Source organism: Xyrauchen texanus, chromosome 15 (genome assembly GCF_025860055.1).
Source record: "Xyrauchen texanus isolate HMW12.3.18 chromosome 15, RBS_HiC_50CHRs, whole genome shotgun sequence".
Taxonomy (NCBI): domain Eukaryota; kingdom Metazoa; phylum Chordata; class Actinopteri; order Cypriniformes; family Catostomidae; genus Xyrauchen; species Xyrauchen texanus.
The window spans coordinates 20975448-20995242 of record NC_068290.1 but is presented as its reverse complement, the minus strand read 5'-3'; the positions used below and the strand labels follow the sequence as shown (position 1 = coordinate 20995242).

The 19795-nt window shown below is 36.1% G+C and overlaps 2 protein-coding genes across 2 annotated transcripts; both read left to right on the top strand.

The window, feature by feature from the left end:
* The first annotated feature begins 220 nt into the window (after window positions 1-220).
* On the top strand, window positions 221-4432 carry LOC127656109 (zinc-binding protein A33-like). The gene is made up of 6 exons (XM_052144292.1): window positions 221-847; window positions 1064-1159; window positions 1275-1505; window positions 1656-1678; window positions 1863-1981; window positions 2775-4432. Exons 1-6 carry the CDS (start codon window positions 425-427, stop codon window positions 3308-3310), a joined length of 1428 nt encoding a protein of 475 aa, XP_052000252.1. The 5' UTR covers window positions 221-424; the 3' UTR covers window positions 3311-4432.
* Window positions 4433-6009: 1577 nt separating this feature from the next.
* On the top strand, window positions 6010-19262 carry epb41b (erythrocyte membrane protein band 4.1b). The gene is made up of 23 exons (XM_052144379.1): window positions 6010-6044; window positions 6149-6253; window positions 7069-7287; window positions 7374-7461; window positions 8363-8515; window positions 8661-8755; window positions 9008-9159; window positions 9257-9358; window positions 9515-9598; window positions 9819-10472; window positions 10631-10744; window positions 12831-13136; window positions 13221-13448; window positions 13531-13794; window positions 14975-15205; window positions 15294-15542; window positions 16171-16413; window positions 16512-16700; window positions 17826-18022; window positions 18524-18550; window positions 18643-18711; window positions 18796-18984; window positions 19233-19262. Exons 3-23 carry the CDS (start codon window positions 7103-7105, stop codon window positions 19260-19262), a joined length of 3849 nt encoding a protein of 1282 aa, XP_052000339.1. The 5' UTR covers window positions 6010-6044; window positions 6149-6253; window positions 7069-7102.
* Window positions 19263-19795: the final 533 nt, after the last annotated feature.

Below are 19795 nucleotides of genomic sequence, written 5' to 3'. Positions count from 1 at the left end.
ACATGCAAAGACATTGCCTGAGGAATATATATATATACATACATGAACTAAACTTCTAGCCCAAACATTTTAACATGGTAACCATAACGTGTTAAATCGATGTTGCTGTGAGATTTTTTTTTTTTTTTTTTTTTTAAACAACGAAGACAAATTTGTTAGACTCTTTTATTATGTTTTCCGCTTATGTCTCTTTCTCTCCCGCCCTCCCTCTCTCTGACACACGGAAGTAGCAGTAGCAGATAGCTGAACGTCTCGATCTGAACAAATCTCTTAATTTTTCTCTATTTCTTGAACAAGCATAATGTAGTTTAAACGCAGATAGAATAACGTTTGAGTAGCTTTGTGATTCTAAAACTCTCCGAGAAACATTGTTGTCGTTTAGTCTGCTCGTTCAAAGTGAAATTAAAACGCGCGTCGGTCAAACATGGCAGATTATGAGGACGAAGATATCGCAGACAGACCATCACTTCTGGAGTCAGACTTAACTTGTCCGGTGTGCAAAGACATATATAAAGAGCCTGTGCTGCTCTCCTGTAGCCATAGTTTCTGTGAGGAATGTCTGGCAGCGAGCTGGAAAAACCAGTCGAAACGGCTTTGCCCGATGTGTCGAAAATGCTGTGACGGAGAGACACCGATTTCCAACCGCGCACTGAAGAACACCTGCGCATCCTATAAAAAAGAGAGAAGTTGGAGAGGGACGGGTTTAGACGATATTATCTGTGGTTTGCACCAGCGACCATTTCAGCTCTTCTGCATTAAAGACGAGGAACCTGTGTGCGTCGACTGTGTGACAATTCACCCGGGACACGAGCTGTCCCCGATAGACCAAGGGGTGCCTTTCTGCAAGGTGAGCCCAGACGAAGAAATAGTCTACTCAGTATTATTTTTCTTCTAGTGTGATATGCTAATATTTGAACTAAAAGCAACCCACTTCTTGTCAGCGTCACTGAAATAAACTGCTGAGGTGTTTCCTGGCTTTTGTGGAGATTGGGGTGAAGCAATAATGCCTTGCTTTTGCAATAATGCAGCATTCTAACGTGCAAACCCTTCTATCTATTTAAAGGACGAGCTTAACATGAAAATTAAAATACTGGAAAGCAAGCAGGATTCGTTCAAACGAATGAAGAAAAAGTATAGAGACACAGTCGCCTTTAATGAGGTAAACAGAACTTATTGGTGGACAAACACTTAAATATAAGCCATCTTTGGTAAAGCACTCCAAAAATGTCATAGATTACTCCATATGCTTCTCTTACCTCTCTATTGTGTTACAGAGCCAGACTAAGGAGGCAGAAGAGCAAATCAAACAGGAGTTTGAGAGACTCCATCAGATCCTAAATGATGAGGAAAAATCTAGAGTAACAGCTTTGAAGAAAGAGGAAACGGAGAAGAAAATGATACTGGAGGAGAAGATTGAGAGCATAACTCGTGATATCTTAGCTCTTGCTGAACTTATTCAGTCAGTGAAGAGGGAAATGGGAGCTGAGGATTTGATTTTTCTGCAGGCAAGATTTTTTGTTAGTTCTGTTTGAGTTACTGATAGTAATCTAGGTAAAAACAAAGTCTCTGAATCATATAAATTTCTCTAAATCGGCCATGAACCCTTCTTATATCCACCCCTTATACTTAAACTTTTCACATTTCTGCTTCCTCAGAATTTCCAGAAGCTTAAGAGAAGGTATGTGTTGTTTTGTCTTCTTCTTAGTGCTGCAGAATTCTGTCAGTTGCATACCTAATACCGCTACAGATGTATTTTAATTTCTCACACTGATGCAGGGTATTTTTTCCCATAAATCTTATGGTAATTCTGCTGTTTGAGATGTTGAAGGGAGTTAAAGATGATCTCTTTACATCTATTTCAGAACCCAGTGGACTGGTGAGGATCCACCGAAGGTCCAAGGAGCTCTTATAAACATGGCCTCGCATGTTGGTGCTCTGGGTTACAAAGTCTGGGAGAAAATGCAGTTTCATGTCCAGTGTTGTGAGTGCACATTTCACTTCATGTAATGAATATGTAAAGCCGGCGCCACACTCGCAGACTCAAAACAACTTGATTTTGGCCAAAGGTGACACTTGCAGACTGTTTTGCTGAGATCTCACTCTTTTCAGTCAGAGGTTTACATTTATTCATTTAGTAGACAAAATGTAAGTCCAATGTGACTTACAAATGAGGAGTACAACAGAAGCGATTAATCCGAAGGAGGCAGTAATAAGAGAAGTGGTGCAATACAAAGTTGAAATTGCTTCAAAAAGCACAAGTAGAGAGGAAGGTGAGCAAGAATGAATTTAGAGTTTTTTAGTTTTTTTTTTAGTTGAGAAGAGAGGTTTACATTAGTAGGATTTGGTCAAGTTCTCGTGAAAGAGATGTGTCTTTAGATATGTGAGGTAAGTCAAACTTGCCAATTAAGAATAGTGTAGGGATGACAGACATTCCGACTCTCTCTCTCTCTCTGATTCCCTGTCACATGGATTTTGCCAAAATAACAACAGGTGTACCTCGTGAGCAGGGGCATAGGTTCCTAGATTCTTAGCGATAAACAACATCCTGCTTTTTTAATTGATATGAATGCACTCTATATCAAGGCCTTAATGTTCCAAACGAGCCAGGTGTGAAAATGCCCACATCGTCTCACCTACTGGCTGAGGATTATGTTAATGAAGTCACACACATTCAAATTGCTGGAAAATTCTGCTAGTGTGGCACTGGCTTAAGATAATCTTTATAAAATATTGGCATAACATTCAGTCATTCTCACTAATTGATTTGCCTGCAGTGCCTGTAATCCTAGATCCCAACACAGTCTCTCCCTGGCTCTCTGTGTCTCGTGAATTGTCCAGTGTGAAAGAGAGTCTTGAGAGGCAGTCTTTCCCAGACAACCCTGAGAGGTTTGACCCCTGTGTTTTTGTCCTTGGCTCAGAGGGTTACTCCTCAGGGCGCCACCGCTGGGAGGTCCATGTAGCCGACAACCCCAAATGGATCTTGGGAGTATGCAAGGAGTCAGTGGTTCGGAAGAGGAAGTTCACAGTGACAACAACAGCAGGTGTGTGGACCATTGGGCTGAGTAAAGGAGTCTACAATGCCCTGACCACTCCACGCACTGTGCTGAATGTAGAAAGAAGGCCAGAAACCATACGGATAAAGCTCAATATAGAAAAGGGAGAAGTATCCTTCTGGGATACAGGCAACAACAAGCACCTATGCACGTTTACTGATAAGTTCTCTGGAAAGCTGTTCCCCATCTTTGGCCCAGGCCTCCACCACACACCCTTGACAATCTTGCCTGCCAAAGTAACCATCCATAAACAATAAGTAGACTTGGTATGCATCTTTAGCATACAGACATGTTAAGTCGAAAAAGTAAGGGGCAGTTCACACAACGTGTTTTTGTGTTTTAAAAAACAGCACAATAAATGGAAGAATGCAGATGTTGATTTAATGTCAGAAATCCTTGAAATTCATCTTATGCCTTTGTTAATTGGTCTTTAAAAGGGTTTTAATTAATTTCATGTTGGGATGATTTGGCATGCATAGGAAATTGTTGTCCGGATAGAGGGATTCTTTTAGTTTCCTTGAAATTTGATTGTCATTTCTGCTAAACACTATTGATTGTTATTTAGAGAAACTTGTATATGAAACACTTTACTATCTCTACTACTGTTGTATAAGAACAATCAACCTAAATATTATTCAGCAGCATTCACATTTCCACTTGTCAATTTATAAGGAAGGGTCTTTCATTGACCGACTAGTCAAGTGACACAAGAACTACATTTGTAAATACATGCAAAATAGCTCTCCGGTTTTGTTGTTGAAATTAGCTAATCTTTATTTTTTACATTTTATTTGCCTTTTGATTTTGTGCCATATTTGTTTTCTTACAAATATACAGCATGTTTTAACTGTATTTAATAACAGCCAAATTACATAATTATGTGACTAAATAGATATAATGTCTCTGTTTGTATGTGTCGCATTTCTGATATAACCAAAAGGGGGAATTTTTAAGCACTTCCACACACAATAGGGACCAAATAATTCCGAGATAAAATGACTTTGTTAATAAAAGGTCAATGACTTAATCAGCCTCATTAGGTTTAACCAAGATTGTTAGCATTCACACATGATGTAGTGCATGTGCCAAGAGTCATGTCTAAATTCTTGTGTAAGTTCACGTTTTAAAAAGAAATTGCAGGAAGTGCACATTTCTACAAGTATTTTATGGGTTGGACTATAAATAGAAATTATTAAAAATATTGAATTTCTTATTAGATGCAAATTATTTTGGGTATATCTATCTGCAGATGAGAGCATTTCACTGCATTAAAAGGCTGTTGTCAACTGCTCTTCAAACAACATAAACTTCCGTCCCTTCAGTTTTTTAAATAAAAGCTTCCACCGAAATAAAGGCTTGAGGGTTTACCGGGACTGCATAGTAATTTAAGAAAGTGTTAAAGAAATAATGACTATTAAATAAAATTAAGAACAGTTATTACTAATGATATGTGAGGGAAAATGTAGCCACTTGTTTGAAAATAGTTTTCAGACATATTCACCATTTTACTAGCTGAAGTATACAGTGATTAAAGATACTTATAAGTGGAACCCATGGGTGGTTTGGTTTCTTGTGCTCTGTTCATTATCTCAGTGACGTCATGGGAACTTGCGTTGATTCTCCACCCTTCACGAATAGTTTGTGAGAGCTGCTTAACAAGAAGGCAGATGAACGTGAACAGGTAGGTTTATTACACGTGTTATTATTTATCGCCCAGTTTGATCTTGTTTCAGAATTTTCTAGCAAACTTTCAATTGGTTTAGGGAATAGATAAAGGTAACTCAAAAAGTTAAATTGCGTTCAAAATGTACTCCACTCAAAATACACAACTTCATATCTGTGCTGAATTGTGTTCCATGTGCAACTACTTAGAAATGTGGAGGAAATCTGAATGTGTCCACAGAAGATTTGTACAAGATGTTTGGCTGAATATTGCAAGTCTCAATCCAGCAAGTCCATCTATAGTCAATGTGATGCTGTGTGAGTGTTAACAGCAGAAAAATTACCATTTTCTAAAGAATGTATAAATACGATCATGTATACTACCTGTAATACAAAACAACGGTGTGTTTCTACATTTAGATCATTTTTCACCACAGCATCTTATAAAAAGTGCATATATGTTTATTATATATTGCAGTTTCTTTAAAAGATATTAAAACTTCAAAGTGTCAATACAAGCATGAACAAAAGTGTTAGAAACTAATTTAATTTCTATAAAAATTTCATATAAAATAATAATATAGCAATACAATATTTGTATTTTTATTTGTATTTTTTGTAACTTCTATGTTTTAAAATGTCAATCTTATTAGTACTGAGGAGTATTGGAGTATTGAAAAGGTCACATTAAACGACTGCAAATGGCATACTGTTTTGTTTTGTGACTAGTTCTGTTACATATGAATATTGGAGGAGCTACATAAAATTTTCTCTACCGCACCCATTCTTATCAGCTAGAATGTTCATTTCTGACAGAAAAGAGCGGGTAACATTATTAAGAGACCAGTTTAGATTCAGACAGATCCATTCAACTTATAGTTTTCCCTCCAGTGATGATGGGCAACATATATAAACTCATGTTTGTCATGTGATGTTAGTGTTCCCTTACATTTTATCAAGCATTTCCATGTGTGTGTGTGTGTGTGTGGCATATCTTTCTGAAACACTCACAGCCCTATCACACAACAGGTCAGTCCAGGAGGGCAGGGCAGCTTATGACACCACATACAAACGTATGATCCCTAACTGCAACACAAGTGAAGGGTCATACATACTGTCATTCTGGCACATTACTAGAACTGTACCGATTTTGCATTAACTTTTGCAGCTGATTCCCTGAAATGTAAAGTGGTCACAGAGAACAGCCTGAACTTTACCACCAGAGGGATAAACAAGACAAGATAAAAGCAAAGAGAGCAGAGGGCTCCAAAGATGTTGCAGTGTCGAGTGAATTTTCTGGATGACACCCATTTTGTATGGGAGCTGGAGGTATACATTTATCATACTCTCTCTCTCTCTCTCTCTCTCTCTCTCTCTCTCTCTATCCTACAAACAGGACCAAATTCAAGTATATGTTTATATTTATTCCATAGAAAAATGCAGTGGGGCAGGATCTCTTCAATAAAGTGTGTGAACACCTCAATCTTTTAGAGAAGGATTTTTGTGGCCTGGTCATGTGGGATTCACCAAGAACCAGGGTACTCATTGTTTTATCAATCTGGCACATTTTCCATGCTATATAACCTTTCATAAATAAAAAAATATATATATTTTATAAAACAAAGGAGTATCTCTGCTTATATAAAAAAGTGTATGTGTGTGTGTGTGTGTGTGTGTGTGTGTGTGTGTTTGTTCAGGTATGGCTGGACTGTACAAAAGCGATTCAAAAACAGATTAAAGGTATGTGATATTCACATGTACATGTTTTATTGGAAGAAAAAGCTTTGTGCGTGCTTGTGCTTGCATGTTCAGCTTCAGGGGTGCTCATCTCTCCCTTATTGTTTCAGGTCCAGTAGCTGAATTCTTTTTCAGTTTCAAGTTTTACCCACCTGACCCCTCAATTCTGGCTGAGGACATCACACGGTGAAACAAGAGACATGCACACACTCATATAGTCACACACACAACTCCTTAAAGCAGTTCAAGTTCTGTATGGTTGTGAATTGTTGACACAGTGCATCAAAAGTATTTGGGCACTTAAGTCACACATGAATGTCCTTGCTTTACATAACAAAATATCAAACTAGTGTAATTTATTGAAAGAAGTATAGCTCAAACACACTTTTCAATGAAACATTCTCACAAAATGTTGTAAATTTTGTTAAATTAGTTTTGTAAAATTCATTATGCATTTAAAACTACAGATATATTTAAATGTAAAAAAATGTAATACATTCAAAATGAACACAAAAGTATTTTATGCATGTCCATAGATAATTGTTTTTCTGCTTACTGGTAGATTGGAGCATGTTTCTATTTACTTAAAAGTCATTTTTGTATTTGATTATTTCAGATATCTGCTGTGTCTTCAGCTGAGGAATGACATTATGACTGGTCGACTGCCCTGTCCATCAGACATGTTGGCTCTGTTGGGTTCATACACAGTTCAGTCAACACTTAGAGATTATGACCCAAATCTCCACAAGAACAACTATGTCAGTAAAATTGTTCTTGCACCCAATCAGAGTGAAGAGCTAGAAGAGAGAGTGATGGAACTGCATTCCACACACAGGTATACTACACAAATAGCTCCCACACTCATATGCCCACTAACTCACAAACACGCCCACTTTTTTCATTTATTTGTGTATTACACAGATTTATGATACCTGCACAGGCAGATATGCTTTTCCTCGAGAACGCCAAGATGCTCCCCATGTATGGGGTGGATCTGCATCCTGCCAAAGTATGTGTGCTTATCATTTTAATTTCATTTTCGAATTTTGTATTTAGTTTCTATTTCTATTTTATTTTTAATTTGTCTTTTCAATTTAGTTTAGTTTTTGTTTTCACTATTATTGACTGTTAGTTTTAGCTTTTTGTTTAGATTTTTCAGAATTTTATAGTTTGGGTTTAGTTTAAATGTTTCAGTATATTTAGTTTTTTATTTATATTTTATTTTCACTTTGTCTTTTCTATTTTGTTAGTTTTTGTTTACGCTAAATAACAACTAAATTGAATCGGGTAATTATAGTTTTGAATTTTGAATTTAGTTTCTATTTCTATTTTATAAAATGTTGTATTTTCTATTTAGTTTAGTTTTTGTTTAGACTCTATTGTGGACTGTTAGTTTTAGCTTAATTTTTGTTTAGTTTTTCCAGTATATTATAGTTTGGGTTTAGTTTTAATTTTTCAGTATATTTAGTTTTTTATTTCTATTTTATTTTCACTTTGTCTTTTCAATTTAGTTAGTTTTTGTTTACACTATTATTGACTTTTAATTTTTGTTTTATTTTTTCAGTATTTTATAGTTTGGGTTTTATTTTAATTTTTCAGTATATTTAGTTTTCGTTTTATTACTTTAGGGCTACGTTTTTGAATATTATTTGAAAATGTTTAACACTAAATTGACTTTATAGTACATTTATTAAGGAGAGTCATGAAAATGTATTTGAATTTTGTTTCTGTTTTTTGTCAATTATGTCAATTTTATTTTTATTTCTGTTGACAGAAATTGTTTAATTTAGTTTTCCTTTGAGCTTTTGTTAATAGCACTGGTAGGAATGTATTTGGTATTTTTAAAAATGTGTTTCAATGTATTGCATGAACAGTGCACATCTTTAGTACATTGTTTAATGTGTTTACAGGATATTAGCGGTGCAGAAGTGATGCTCGGTGTGTGTTCTGAGGGAATGATGGTGTATGAGGATGAGATAAAAATAAACAGTTTTGCATGGCCCAGAGTTCTTAAAATCTCTCACAAACGGAGCACCTTTCTTCTCAAGATGCGCCCTACTGAGGTATCCATGCTCACCAGGACATTAATATGCACATTTTGTTCTTTATAACCCATTTGTTTTGTTTTCTTTATGTGTTAGCATTGGATAACGTATTTCTTTTGCTCTTTTGGAGCATTAACTCTGGAGTTGTGCCCTGATTTAACAGGAAGATACTGAGGGAGATGTCCGCTTCAGCTTACCCAACTACAGGGCCTGCAAACATCTGTGGAAATGCTCTCTGGAGCATCATAGTTTCTTCAGGTAAGTTTGTCTGTGTTTTTGGATTGCTGACCATCTTCAACAAGCATTAATTTCAACATCTGTATATTATCATTGCTTACTTCACTTAAAAAGCTGCAGCACTTTTTGGTGTCCACGTGACCACAAGGAACACATTTTTTGGTAGACCTACTTTCTAGCATGTTTAGTCTCTTTGGAAATTTTCAAGTACAATCATAAAGTTTCATATACAACCAATTTTGATAAGACCATACTCCTGAATGTGTTTCTCAGAAACAGACTTCAAGACACAAAACCCAAAAGGTTTCTGACTTTGGGATCAAGGTTCCGTTACCATGGACGCACTCAGTCTGAGTGTCTGGAGGAGAGTGCCAACATCACTCGAGCTCCTCCACAATTTACACGCTTAGCCATCCAGAGAAGAGGTCTGTGTGTGTGCATTATTTATTTATGTATTCATTTATAAACGTGGGTACAAATGATTGACTGTATTTTATGTATTTCTTTCTTTCTTTCTTTTAGCAAATGAAGAAATCCTTGAGGTTCTTAAGCAACCAGTCCGAACAGAATTAGATGAGTGGTTCCTGGTACTTGGTTCAGACAAATGGAACATTTCTGCATCTGGTAAAGTCCTGTAGCAAAAATGTCAATGATGTAATCAACAAAAATCTGCCTCACAGATAGTCTTCTCTCAACTTTTTGAACTTTTTGAGTCTTGAAGCTATAGTTCACTATACCCCTAAATTATGTTTTCTGATAAACTGTAAACACCCTGTACAGATGATATGATCCTGGAAAGCAAAAAGCTGCAGGAGTGGAAGAAGCATGCTGATGATTGGTTTGTCCTCCTTGACAGAAGCCTATGTGAGTCACTTCTAATGCTCCTATGTACATTATCAACCAAATTTGTTGACATAAGGCAAAAAGGAGCAAGTTGGGTTGACATTATCCATTACATTCCACAAGAAAATCCCATAAGCCTGATCTAGATAAATAATGTTTTAGTTCCCTTTAACACTTGATAGTCTCTTATGGTAAGAGGAATCCCTGCGTTTGTCAGTAATTTTGCCTTATTTTGTCCCAGTTTTACCAGTAGGTCTCCAGCAGCTCCTTCATACTGAAGAACAGGGAGAAGTGGAGGTTGTGAAGGAGAAAGAGGCAGAGGAGAGTCTCACAGAAGAGGTTGTGATAAAACATTCATATAAAGTTCAGGAGGGGTCTGTGGAAATGGAAGGACAAATGAGAATGGACATAAGTGAGAAAAAGCATACCGATTATGAATTTAAACAGGAAATAGTGGAACCCTTTAAGGAAATGCTAAAAGAGGAAATAATAGAAGTATATGGAGAAAGAACACAGAGGGTATTAATCACTAAGCAATGGACACAGGAGGTCAACTTTTTTGTGGAATCACAAGATGATGTTGTAGAGGAAAGGATAGAGAGAGTGGAGACAGTGGAAAGACATGTGATGGTGAATGAAGGGGAGAAACTGCTCAATATTGGTTCTGAGGAAACATTCGAAAGATTGGAAATGGTGAAACAGAGACTAGAGGAAGTTGAGGCTATTGGACAGAAACTGCAGGAAGTTGAAGCACTGAGGGTTGGATTACAGAAAGTGGAACATTTGGAGCAAAGGTTGCAGCAAGTTGAGAAGGAGGGGCTTCAACAAGTGGAGACAGCTGATTGGTACATTGTACTAGATCGCAGTCCATCAATGTTCACTATTACCCACACAGGTATGTTATCTAATCAGCTTTGCACCTGTCATCCAAAATTAAATACATTGCATACAACCAATCTTATCATTGGTAAATGCTGTTTATTTCAAAATTAAGTGAAATACAACATTATGAAGTTCTGCAGGCAATTATACATTGCATTGTTTTTCTACCAGCCCAGGAAGAGTTGCAACAGATAGACACACCCAAACCAATGGAGTGGGATGATGATTGGTACCTTCTATTTGAGATCCTTCCAAGTCCCATAGATATATCACCCCCTCTTCCAGGTATCTATGAAAAACTAAACAACTTTAAAGGAGTGATCCAGGTTCAATACAAGTTAAGCTCAATCAACAGCATTTGTGACATAATGTTGATTACCACAAAAAATTATTTTGACTTGCTCCTTTAAGAAAAAGGGGGAAAAAAGGCAAACATTTTTGTTATGGTGAGACAGTTACAGTGGTAGAGAATGGGGCATGTCCGTATATGCTAAAATACACACTGTTTCAAAAGTATAACAACAAGATGTAAACATTATGCCTGTTAACATAATCTTTAGTGTGATAAAATCACTTACTGACTTTATCTGTGTTAAGTTATATCCAAAACCGGGATTACAGGTGTTTGTTGTTATGACAAAAAAGGTGTAATATTGGGTATAATTTAACACAGATAAGGTTAGTATGCGATTTATCACACTAAAATCATGTTAAAAGGCATTGTGTTTACATCTTGTGGCTATACTATTGAAAGATTGTGCATTTTAGCTTTTATTGGCTGGCACCATTCACTTCCATTGAAATTGCCTTAATGTAGTGGAACCGCAATGTTTGCTATTTTTAAATAAAGGAGGAACAAGTCGAAATTGTTTTTTGTGGGAATCAACATTATGCCACAAATTCTGTTAATTGAGTTTAAAGGGATAATTCCCCTAAAATGAAAATGTTCTCATAATTTACTCACCCTCATGCCATCTAAGATGTGTTAAACTTTCTTTCTTATACTGAATACAAATATTTTTAGAAGAATATCTCATCTCTATAGGTCCATACAATCCAAGTGAATGGTGATCAGGCCTTTGAAGCTCCAAAAAGCAGATAAAGTAAGCATAAAAGTAATCCATCAGACTCCAGAGGTTTAGTCAATGTCTTCTGAAACGATTAGATGGTTTTGGATGAGAACAGACCAAAATATAACACCTTTTTCACTGTATATCTTTAGAGCAGTCTCCTTGGCAATCATGATTTCAAACTCGATTACACTTCCTATAGTACCATTGAGCACTCTGCATGTGCGTCAATCACTAGGACGTGTAATCGAGCTTGAAATCATGATGGTGCCTAGAGACTTCAATGGCAAGATTTTGGTCTGCTCTTACACAAAACCAACTGGATCACAAAAAAAGCATTGATTAAACTCTGCAGTTACAGTATATGGATTACTTTTTGCTTCCTTTATATCCTTTTTGGAGCATTAAAGGTCTGGTCACTATTCACTTGCATTGTATGGAATTAAAGAGCTGAGATATTCTTCTAAAAATCTTCATTTGTCTTCTGCGTTAGAATAAAAGTCATTCACTTCTGGTATGGAATGAGGGTGAGTAAATGATGATAAATAAAATTTTTGGGTAAGCTATCTCTTTAACTATTAACTTAAGCATTCCTCGCTCATTCGTTATGTATGTCATCTTGGACTCGACTTGGACACTGATACCTAGGGCCTGGATGCAATAGTTTTCTGATACAGATACTATTGTAGTAGTTCATTCACATTCAGCCATAAGTAATTTAAGAGTTAAAGTGTCCAAAATCAGGGTGGTTACTGAGAATAGGTGAATAGTATTCATTCATTACATTCCATGTAAAATACAAAAAGCTTTTATAAGGTTACTGATATGTCTGCATGTAAAGGATTCAATGGGAAGGAGGAGGCGAGAACCGGCTTGACAATATAAATAATCGTTTTAATGATAAACTTAAAAGACAAACACACACATGACGGACATGTCCGTAAACTATCTCTCTCTCATCGCACCACCGTCTGTCATCAGTCTTTATTCCTTTCCGAGACTTAATTTGCCCTCCGCCCTGCCACACTGCAATATTCATCTTATATGAGTGGTCATGATTTTATTCGGATGTTTTAATATTACAATACATTTTTTAGGTATAAAGCTTTTTTAATCAGGAAAAAAAATGACTGAGAGCACCTTTAAGTTTAAGTTAGACAGTTATCTTGTTTAGATGTTCAGCCAAGCAAATGTTTTCTCTGACCTCATTTTATTACAAAGCAAGAAAAGTAAACTGATAGCATTGTAACATGCTTCTTAACATGTTTTAGTTCCACTAAAATCTGTGCTTCTGCATCCAGATGTTATCAGCTCCATGTTTGAAGAAGATAAGGCTGAAGAAGAGAGAAGTGAACCTGAAAGGAAAATACAGCTGGAGCTGCTGCCACCAGAGGAACCAAAAACAGAGAGCAGAGAGCAGGTGACTGTTGAGCTATATGAAGAGAGCAGAGAAGGGATGAGAACAATGCAGAAACAAGAACTGGAGCAGGTTAAAGTAAATTATAATAGACCACAGCAAGGTATCCTTGAGCAGAGAGCAGAACAGCCTGAAAGTGATGTGGAGGATGACTGGTTCATCATTTTGGATGTTTCTCCTAAAGGATCAGGTACACGCACTCACACACAAGTACAATCACACATACTCCTAAATGCACATATCAAAACATGCATTGTGCAATGTTTCGTTTCAGTTTCCTTGGCCTTTCCACACTTGCGAAGCACTGTTGACCTTCATGAGGAGATCAGAGAGGAGGTGCCTCAGAGCAAAGTAAGTACAGAAGAGTTGCATAAAAAGCAACAGGAGGAGGTTACAGTGATAGAGAGCAGACCAGTTATCCTTGAGCAGAGAGCAGAACAGCCTCAAAGTGATGTGGAGGATGACTGGTTCATGATTTGGGATGTTTCTCCCAAAGAATCAGGTATGACTAACTCAGTCATAAGCACAAGCACACACTCACACAAACAAATCAAAACATGCATCATAGATTGTGTTTGTTTCAGTGCCCTTGGCTTATGCACACTTGCAAAGCACAACTGTTGAGCTCTATGAGGAGATCAGAGAGAAGAAGCCTCAAAGCAGAGTGAGAACAGAGGAGCAAGTTATTGAGGTGATGACATTGAGCACTAAAGAACAAATAGCAGAGAAGAGGATGCGTGTCATACAAAACCCACAGGCCGAGCTTCCAGTGGTGCCCTTGGAAGTTGTTGACGACTGGTTTCTGCTTAATGAGCCGGTGCCTTTTGATCAGAGGAGTTTTCAGTCAGGTAAACTACATGCAACTACATGCAACTCTTCAGGTATGTCTGTGATAAAGATCAAACTATTAGGGTTAAGGATTAGTTAATCCAAAAATTCTGTTATTTACTCACGCTCATGTTATTCCAAACCCAGATTACTTTCTTTCATCTGTGGAATGCAAAAGGTTACTTTTTGAAGAATATTCTGGTTGCTCTTTTCCATATAATAAAATTAAAAGAATGAAAAAGAAAAAGAAAAAATGGAATTTCAATATTTTCCTGATGCGTTCACACATATAAACCCTTGTTTGTAAGCACACTAAGAAAGAGAATCAAACGCATTCTCATATGAATCATAAGGAAATACCTACGTATTCATTTTAGTTAACTGGTTTGTTCGTATGATTTAGATTGAGATTTTTCATTTTTGTGTTAACAATCCTTTAAAATTTAGTCTACTTACTATAAGCTTTAACGTTCTGGAAACCTGGGAAAGTTTGTGAATGTATATGTAAATTTAATTGATTTCCTGTTTTAAATATACAAATTAAACTTTATACTTTATAAATGCAGATTTTTACATTTTAAAACATTTAAATGTTCAGTGTGAACTATAAACTCAAGAAAACTGCTTAGGGCTTATAGTATAAGTAAATAATATGTTTAACCTTTGCACAAAAAAAATAAAAAACTTTATTGCACATACTTTTTTATTATTTAATTACAAAATTCCATCAAATTAAATTAAGTAATTTATAACAAAATAATAATAAAAAACAAAATAAATTACATATTAATTTAATTTAGTTAAAAATTAAACACTTCATTTTTATCAAGAATAATTATTGATATTATTGTTTGATTGAAACATATGCAATATATGCAGCCATTCCCATATCAAACAAGGAGTAAACAATCATAAATAATATGTAAGTAGTCCATCTGTTTTGTGTGCCAAATCCTCTTTAGCTATGCAATAGCTTTGTGTGAAAAAAAGACTGACATTTTTTTAACTTTTCCACTAAAGATCTTTGAACAGAATGAAATTGAGTAGATAATGTTCATTTTGGGATGAAATATACATTTAATGTTGTGTGTTTAAAGCAAAGGACATTATACCTGAAATATTAAGCAGTGAGCTTATACATGACACACACTCCAAGACAGATGTTTTGGTTATTTCTATTGATAACATTTCTCATTTTAGAGTCAGTTAATCCAGGGAGTCGTTTAGTCCCTGTGGCTTCTTTGGAGGCTGAAGAAAAGAGAGCTGTGGAGAGCAGGAAAATAGTGGAGATGCAGAAAGAGCAACAGAAACTGGTGACAGTGGTAGAGAGCAGATCACAGACAGTTCTTCTGGAGGACATGGCACCACAGCCTCATAGAGACATGGAGGATGACTGGTTCATCATTTATGATGTTTCTTCTAAAGAACAAGGTACACACATTCACACACAAGCACAATCATGCACACACACTCTTGAAGACACAAATACAAATGTTCATATGCATTGTGTTTGTTTCAGTGCCCTTAGTTCATCCATACCTGCAAGAGACAACTGTTGAGCTTTATGAGGAGACCAGAGAGGAGAGAGTTAGAAGAGAGGAGCAAGTGATGACAGTGAGCTCTCAAGAACAGACAGTAATAACAGAGAAGAAGAGGATGAGTGTCATACAACAGCCACAGGAGTTTCCAGTGGTGTCTGGGGATATTGATGATGACTGGATTCAGCTTTTTGACCCAGAACCTTATGATCAGAGAAGTTTTCCATCAGGTACAGTACCAGATACACCCCAATAGCAGACTTATGATCATGTGAAGGTTTTATGAGCATTTCAGGAGCATAATTTTATCTTTTAGGGGTCTGAGAGACACCAAGACCATCTTAATTGCTTGAAAAACATAGTTAGCTTTGAAGTAGCAGGTTGATTCTTCATAACTATATGTCTTATGAGAACAACAATCCAAAATTGACCCTAAACAGAAACAACCATGCTTTCTGAAAAGTGCATGCCTACTATTATACAACAGAGAGCTTCAATAATATCTGTCTACTTGGTTTTGTGTTGGTCAGAGGAACACTTTTTTAAATGATTACAATTGTTAAACCATATATTATTGGGGTATACTGGACTCCAAGCATTAAAACAAAGTCAAACTAATATTAGCATAAAACAAGAACTGACCAACAAAACCTGTGTAAAATATCATTTTTAATCCATTCCCCTAATATCATAACACTGCCTAAGTGGATAACTCTTGTAATGGATCATTAGTGAAGCATTTCTTAATAAAGTGCGATTTCATTTGTTATATGACTTTACATACAAATATTCTCATGAGGTCCTTGTGAAGCAGTTATAAAATCACACAAAGCTCATTGCTTATTGTTCTTATTTCAGATGTTAGAAGCCAAGTCATTGAGGTCCGTGAACCCACCAAAGATCAGAGAGTTCAAAGGATAATGGAGGAGCAGATGAGAGAAAAACGAGTGACAACTTTAGAAAAGAGAGTAATCATTGATGAGCATAGGGAGAGAGCTGACATCATCCAGCAGATATTTCCTGTTGGGGATCGGGAGGTTCATGATGACTGGTTTGAGCTTCTTAATCCAACACCTTTTGAAAATAGGAGTGTTCTTTCAGGTAACAAGCATCCCTTTTTATATATTATATTAGCATTGACTCTAAAAAGGGCATATTCTAATCAGTAACACTTTTATATGTTTGGTCTATGGTTTTAGTGGGCACTGACGAGCAGAGAATTAAAGAGCAGGAGGAGAGAAGAGTGAGAGAGAAAGAAGAGAGGCAAAAACAGGAGTTGGAGGACAGAAGAGCTCAACCATTTGTTACTGTGCAAAGTGTAGAGCAACCCCAGAGAGAAGTGAAAGACAACTGGTTCATTCTTTTTGATGTTTCACCTAAAGAAACAGGTACACCGAAATATCCTGTAGGTTTTTTTTGTGTGATATTTTAATTTACTTAGTGCGAAAGATTACCAAAAAGCAAATTAATGACAGAGACAGTGAGCTTCTATATTTGTATTTGTTAAATGAATATTCCAGGTTCAAAACAAGTTTAGCTGAATCAACAGCATTTGTGACATAATATTGATTACCACAAAAATACATTTTGACTGCTCTTTAAAAAAAGCACAAATCTGGGTTACAGTGAGGCACTTACAATGGAAGTGAATTGGGACTTTTCTTTGTAAAGTTATAACCATTATTTACAACTTCGCTGCCATGACGATGTAAAGTCAGCAAACCCTGTAACGACTGTAAAAACTGGCAAATTAAATAACTTTTTAAAAAGAAGAATTAATGCAAGTGCTTTTATAAAATAATAAGGTTCACATTTCTGCCTTTAAACCCTCTAAATATTGGCCCTATTCAGTTGTAAGTGTCTCACTGTAATATCGAGTCAAAATGATCTTTATCTAGATCCCAAGATATTGCATTAGATCATTTTATTTCTTTATTACTAATTATGACAGGTTTTGTACTCCTTTTTTGAACATATTTAAATATATATATGTTTTATTGATAGAAACATTCATTGAACTGAGCAAAAAAACAAAACAAAACAAAAAAAATATATATTAATAACATAATCAATTTAAAACCACTTGCTTGATCTGAACAAAATAGGTGTAATTTTAAAGCTTAGAATCTGGACTTTACAATCCATATAGCTGATCTTACCAAGTCTTAAATAATGCATTATTAATTTGCTGAAAAATAAGAACTGTGTCTTACTCATCATTTGCAAATTGCTAAAACCATTAAAAAAAACGATGAGATATATAGTTTTAAAGGTCTCGTAGAATGCAATGAGCAAATTTGTTTTACTCCGAGACCAAACTGCAGTGAGTTTAGTGTATGAAATTCCCACAGACACACATAAATATAATAAACAGGAGAGTCTTTTGGTCACGTTTTTCCTTATTACTTTCGGAAAAATACATATAACATAGAAAATGACATATTGTAACTTACAGCAGACTGTCTCTTATCTCTTATCGATTTTGCCTCTCTTTTTCTCTACACTCTATATAGTTGTTGCAGATGTCATTAAAGTAGACAAGAGAGCTGAGGAAGAGAAGAGGAGAAGAGAAGAAGAGAGAAGGAAGCAGATACAAGTGGAGGACAGACAGCAAAAAAGACCAGCTATACCAGAGAAAAAACCAGTACAGCTCCAGAGAGAAGTGGAAGATGACTGGTTTACCTTTGTGGGAGTTTCCCTAAAGATTCTGGTATGCACACACTCATAACCAGACATGCACTACTGTACTTCAGAAGAGACATCAGAAACACTTGATTATGAGAAATGATATTCTCTATCTATGTGTTACCATGGCTTCCTATACATCTCTTTCTCTCTCTTTAGTTCCCACATATCCAGTGGCACCTGTTATTTCCCCAGTGGTCCCGCCCAAATCCCGCCCACAGATCCCAGTTGACCAACCACTGACTTCCACTCCGACTGCACATCCTGTGTCCATTACAAAAACAATTTATCAGGAGAGGAAAAAAGACATACTGGACATCACACTGGAGTCTGAGGTTGCAAACTGTAAACTAATAGAAAACTGAAACTGTAAAATACACTAGTCATTTAGGAGCATGTACAGTATGTGGACACATAGAAATAGCAATAAAATCACTAGGCACCTTTCTGTTCCACAGCTATATCTCAGAAATGAATATACTGTATATCATAATGAGAATCCCCTAAAATGTCTTTCTCTTAACAGGCTGATGAGTCTGTGCTCTTGAGAGAGGTAAGATGCGCATTAATTTCTACTATTGCCATGAATAAACGCACAGATTTATCCAGAGCATATTAATCCATAATCGCCTCGTTTTTTCCTAGTCACGGAGATGGACAAAGAGAATTGAAGGAGAGAGCATTTATGTTCGTCACAGCATTCTAATGCTGGAGGTATGTGACATTTAAATTTGTTTGTTATGAAAGATCTTTAGTCTCATGTAATACTACTCAATCTTTAATACATGCTCTCTGTAGGATTTTGATGTGTCCCAGGAGGTGATATTGAGGCACCATGCCAGCATTAGTGAACTTAAGCGTGTCTTCATGGAGCCCATGCCAGATTTTGGACCGACTGAATGGGATAGACGTCTTTCCTCGTACTCACCTGCAGAGAAAGCCCAGCTCCCACAAACCAAAAGTGAAATACTCATCAGAATGGGCTTAGTGAGTTACATGCATATGCACACAATTACATACAGTTATAATGATAATGTGCTAAACAATGCAAAACAGTATCCCATACCAGACCCTTGCAGGAATGGGTTCAACAGCAAACAGTTTGATTTTTCCAGCTTTCAGATTAGCACACTCAAGTTGTTGAAAGTTAATTACAACAACCTTCGAAAAGAAAAGTGTTTAAGCTACAGAGCAAGTCTGTGCACCAATGTTAACTGTAAAATGTTCTTTTGCAGATTGAAGATGATGGAAAAACAGTCTTGTAATGAAGCTCCACCCACAAACAAAATATGCTATTTCATTTTCTACTCATTTGCATATAGTCACTGATTATTGTGTGTGCGTGTGTGTGTGCAAATATTTAATGTGAAATGTAATTAACTTAGGACATTTAAGGATGTGAACTTGTGAAGAAACAGAAAGACTTTTATCTTCTTTTATAGAATATAATCCTCTTTTGCGGTATTCATCAATCTGATCGAAGTCATTTTATAACATTATAATAACATTTCCGATAGTTATTCAGTTGTACACCGGTAATGATGTTCACAACAGTGTACTGATTGACTCCAAGCAGCATTGCTTAGTTTGTATAGACATTCAAACTAAAAATCTAAATAAAATCATGGGATTACATTTAGTTTAATATAAACTGCTTACATCTAGTACTATTAATTTAAACAGAATAAAGCTCTTTTATGCAATGCCAATTTGAGATGTTTATTTTGAGAATGAACTGAACCCATGATCCATTTCTGTACTAATTTCAGTCATGACAACTCTCGGAATGATTTAATAA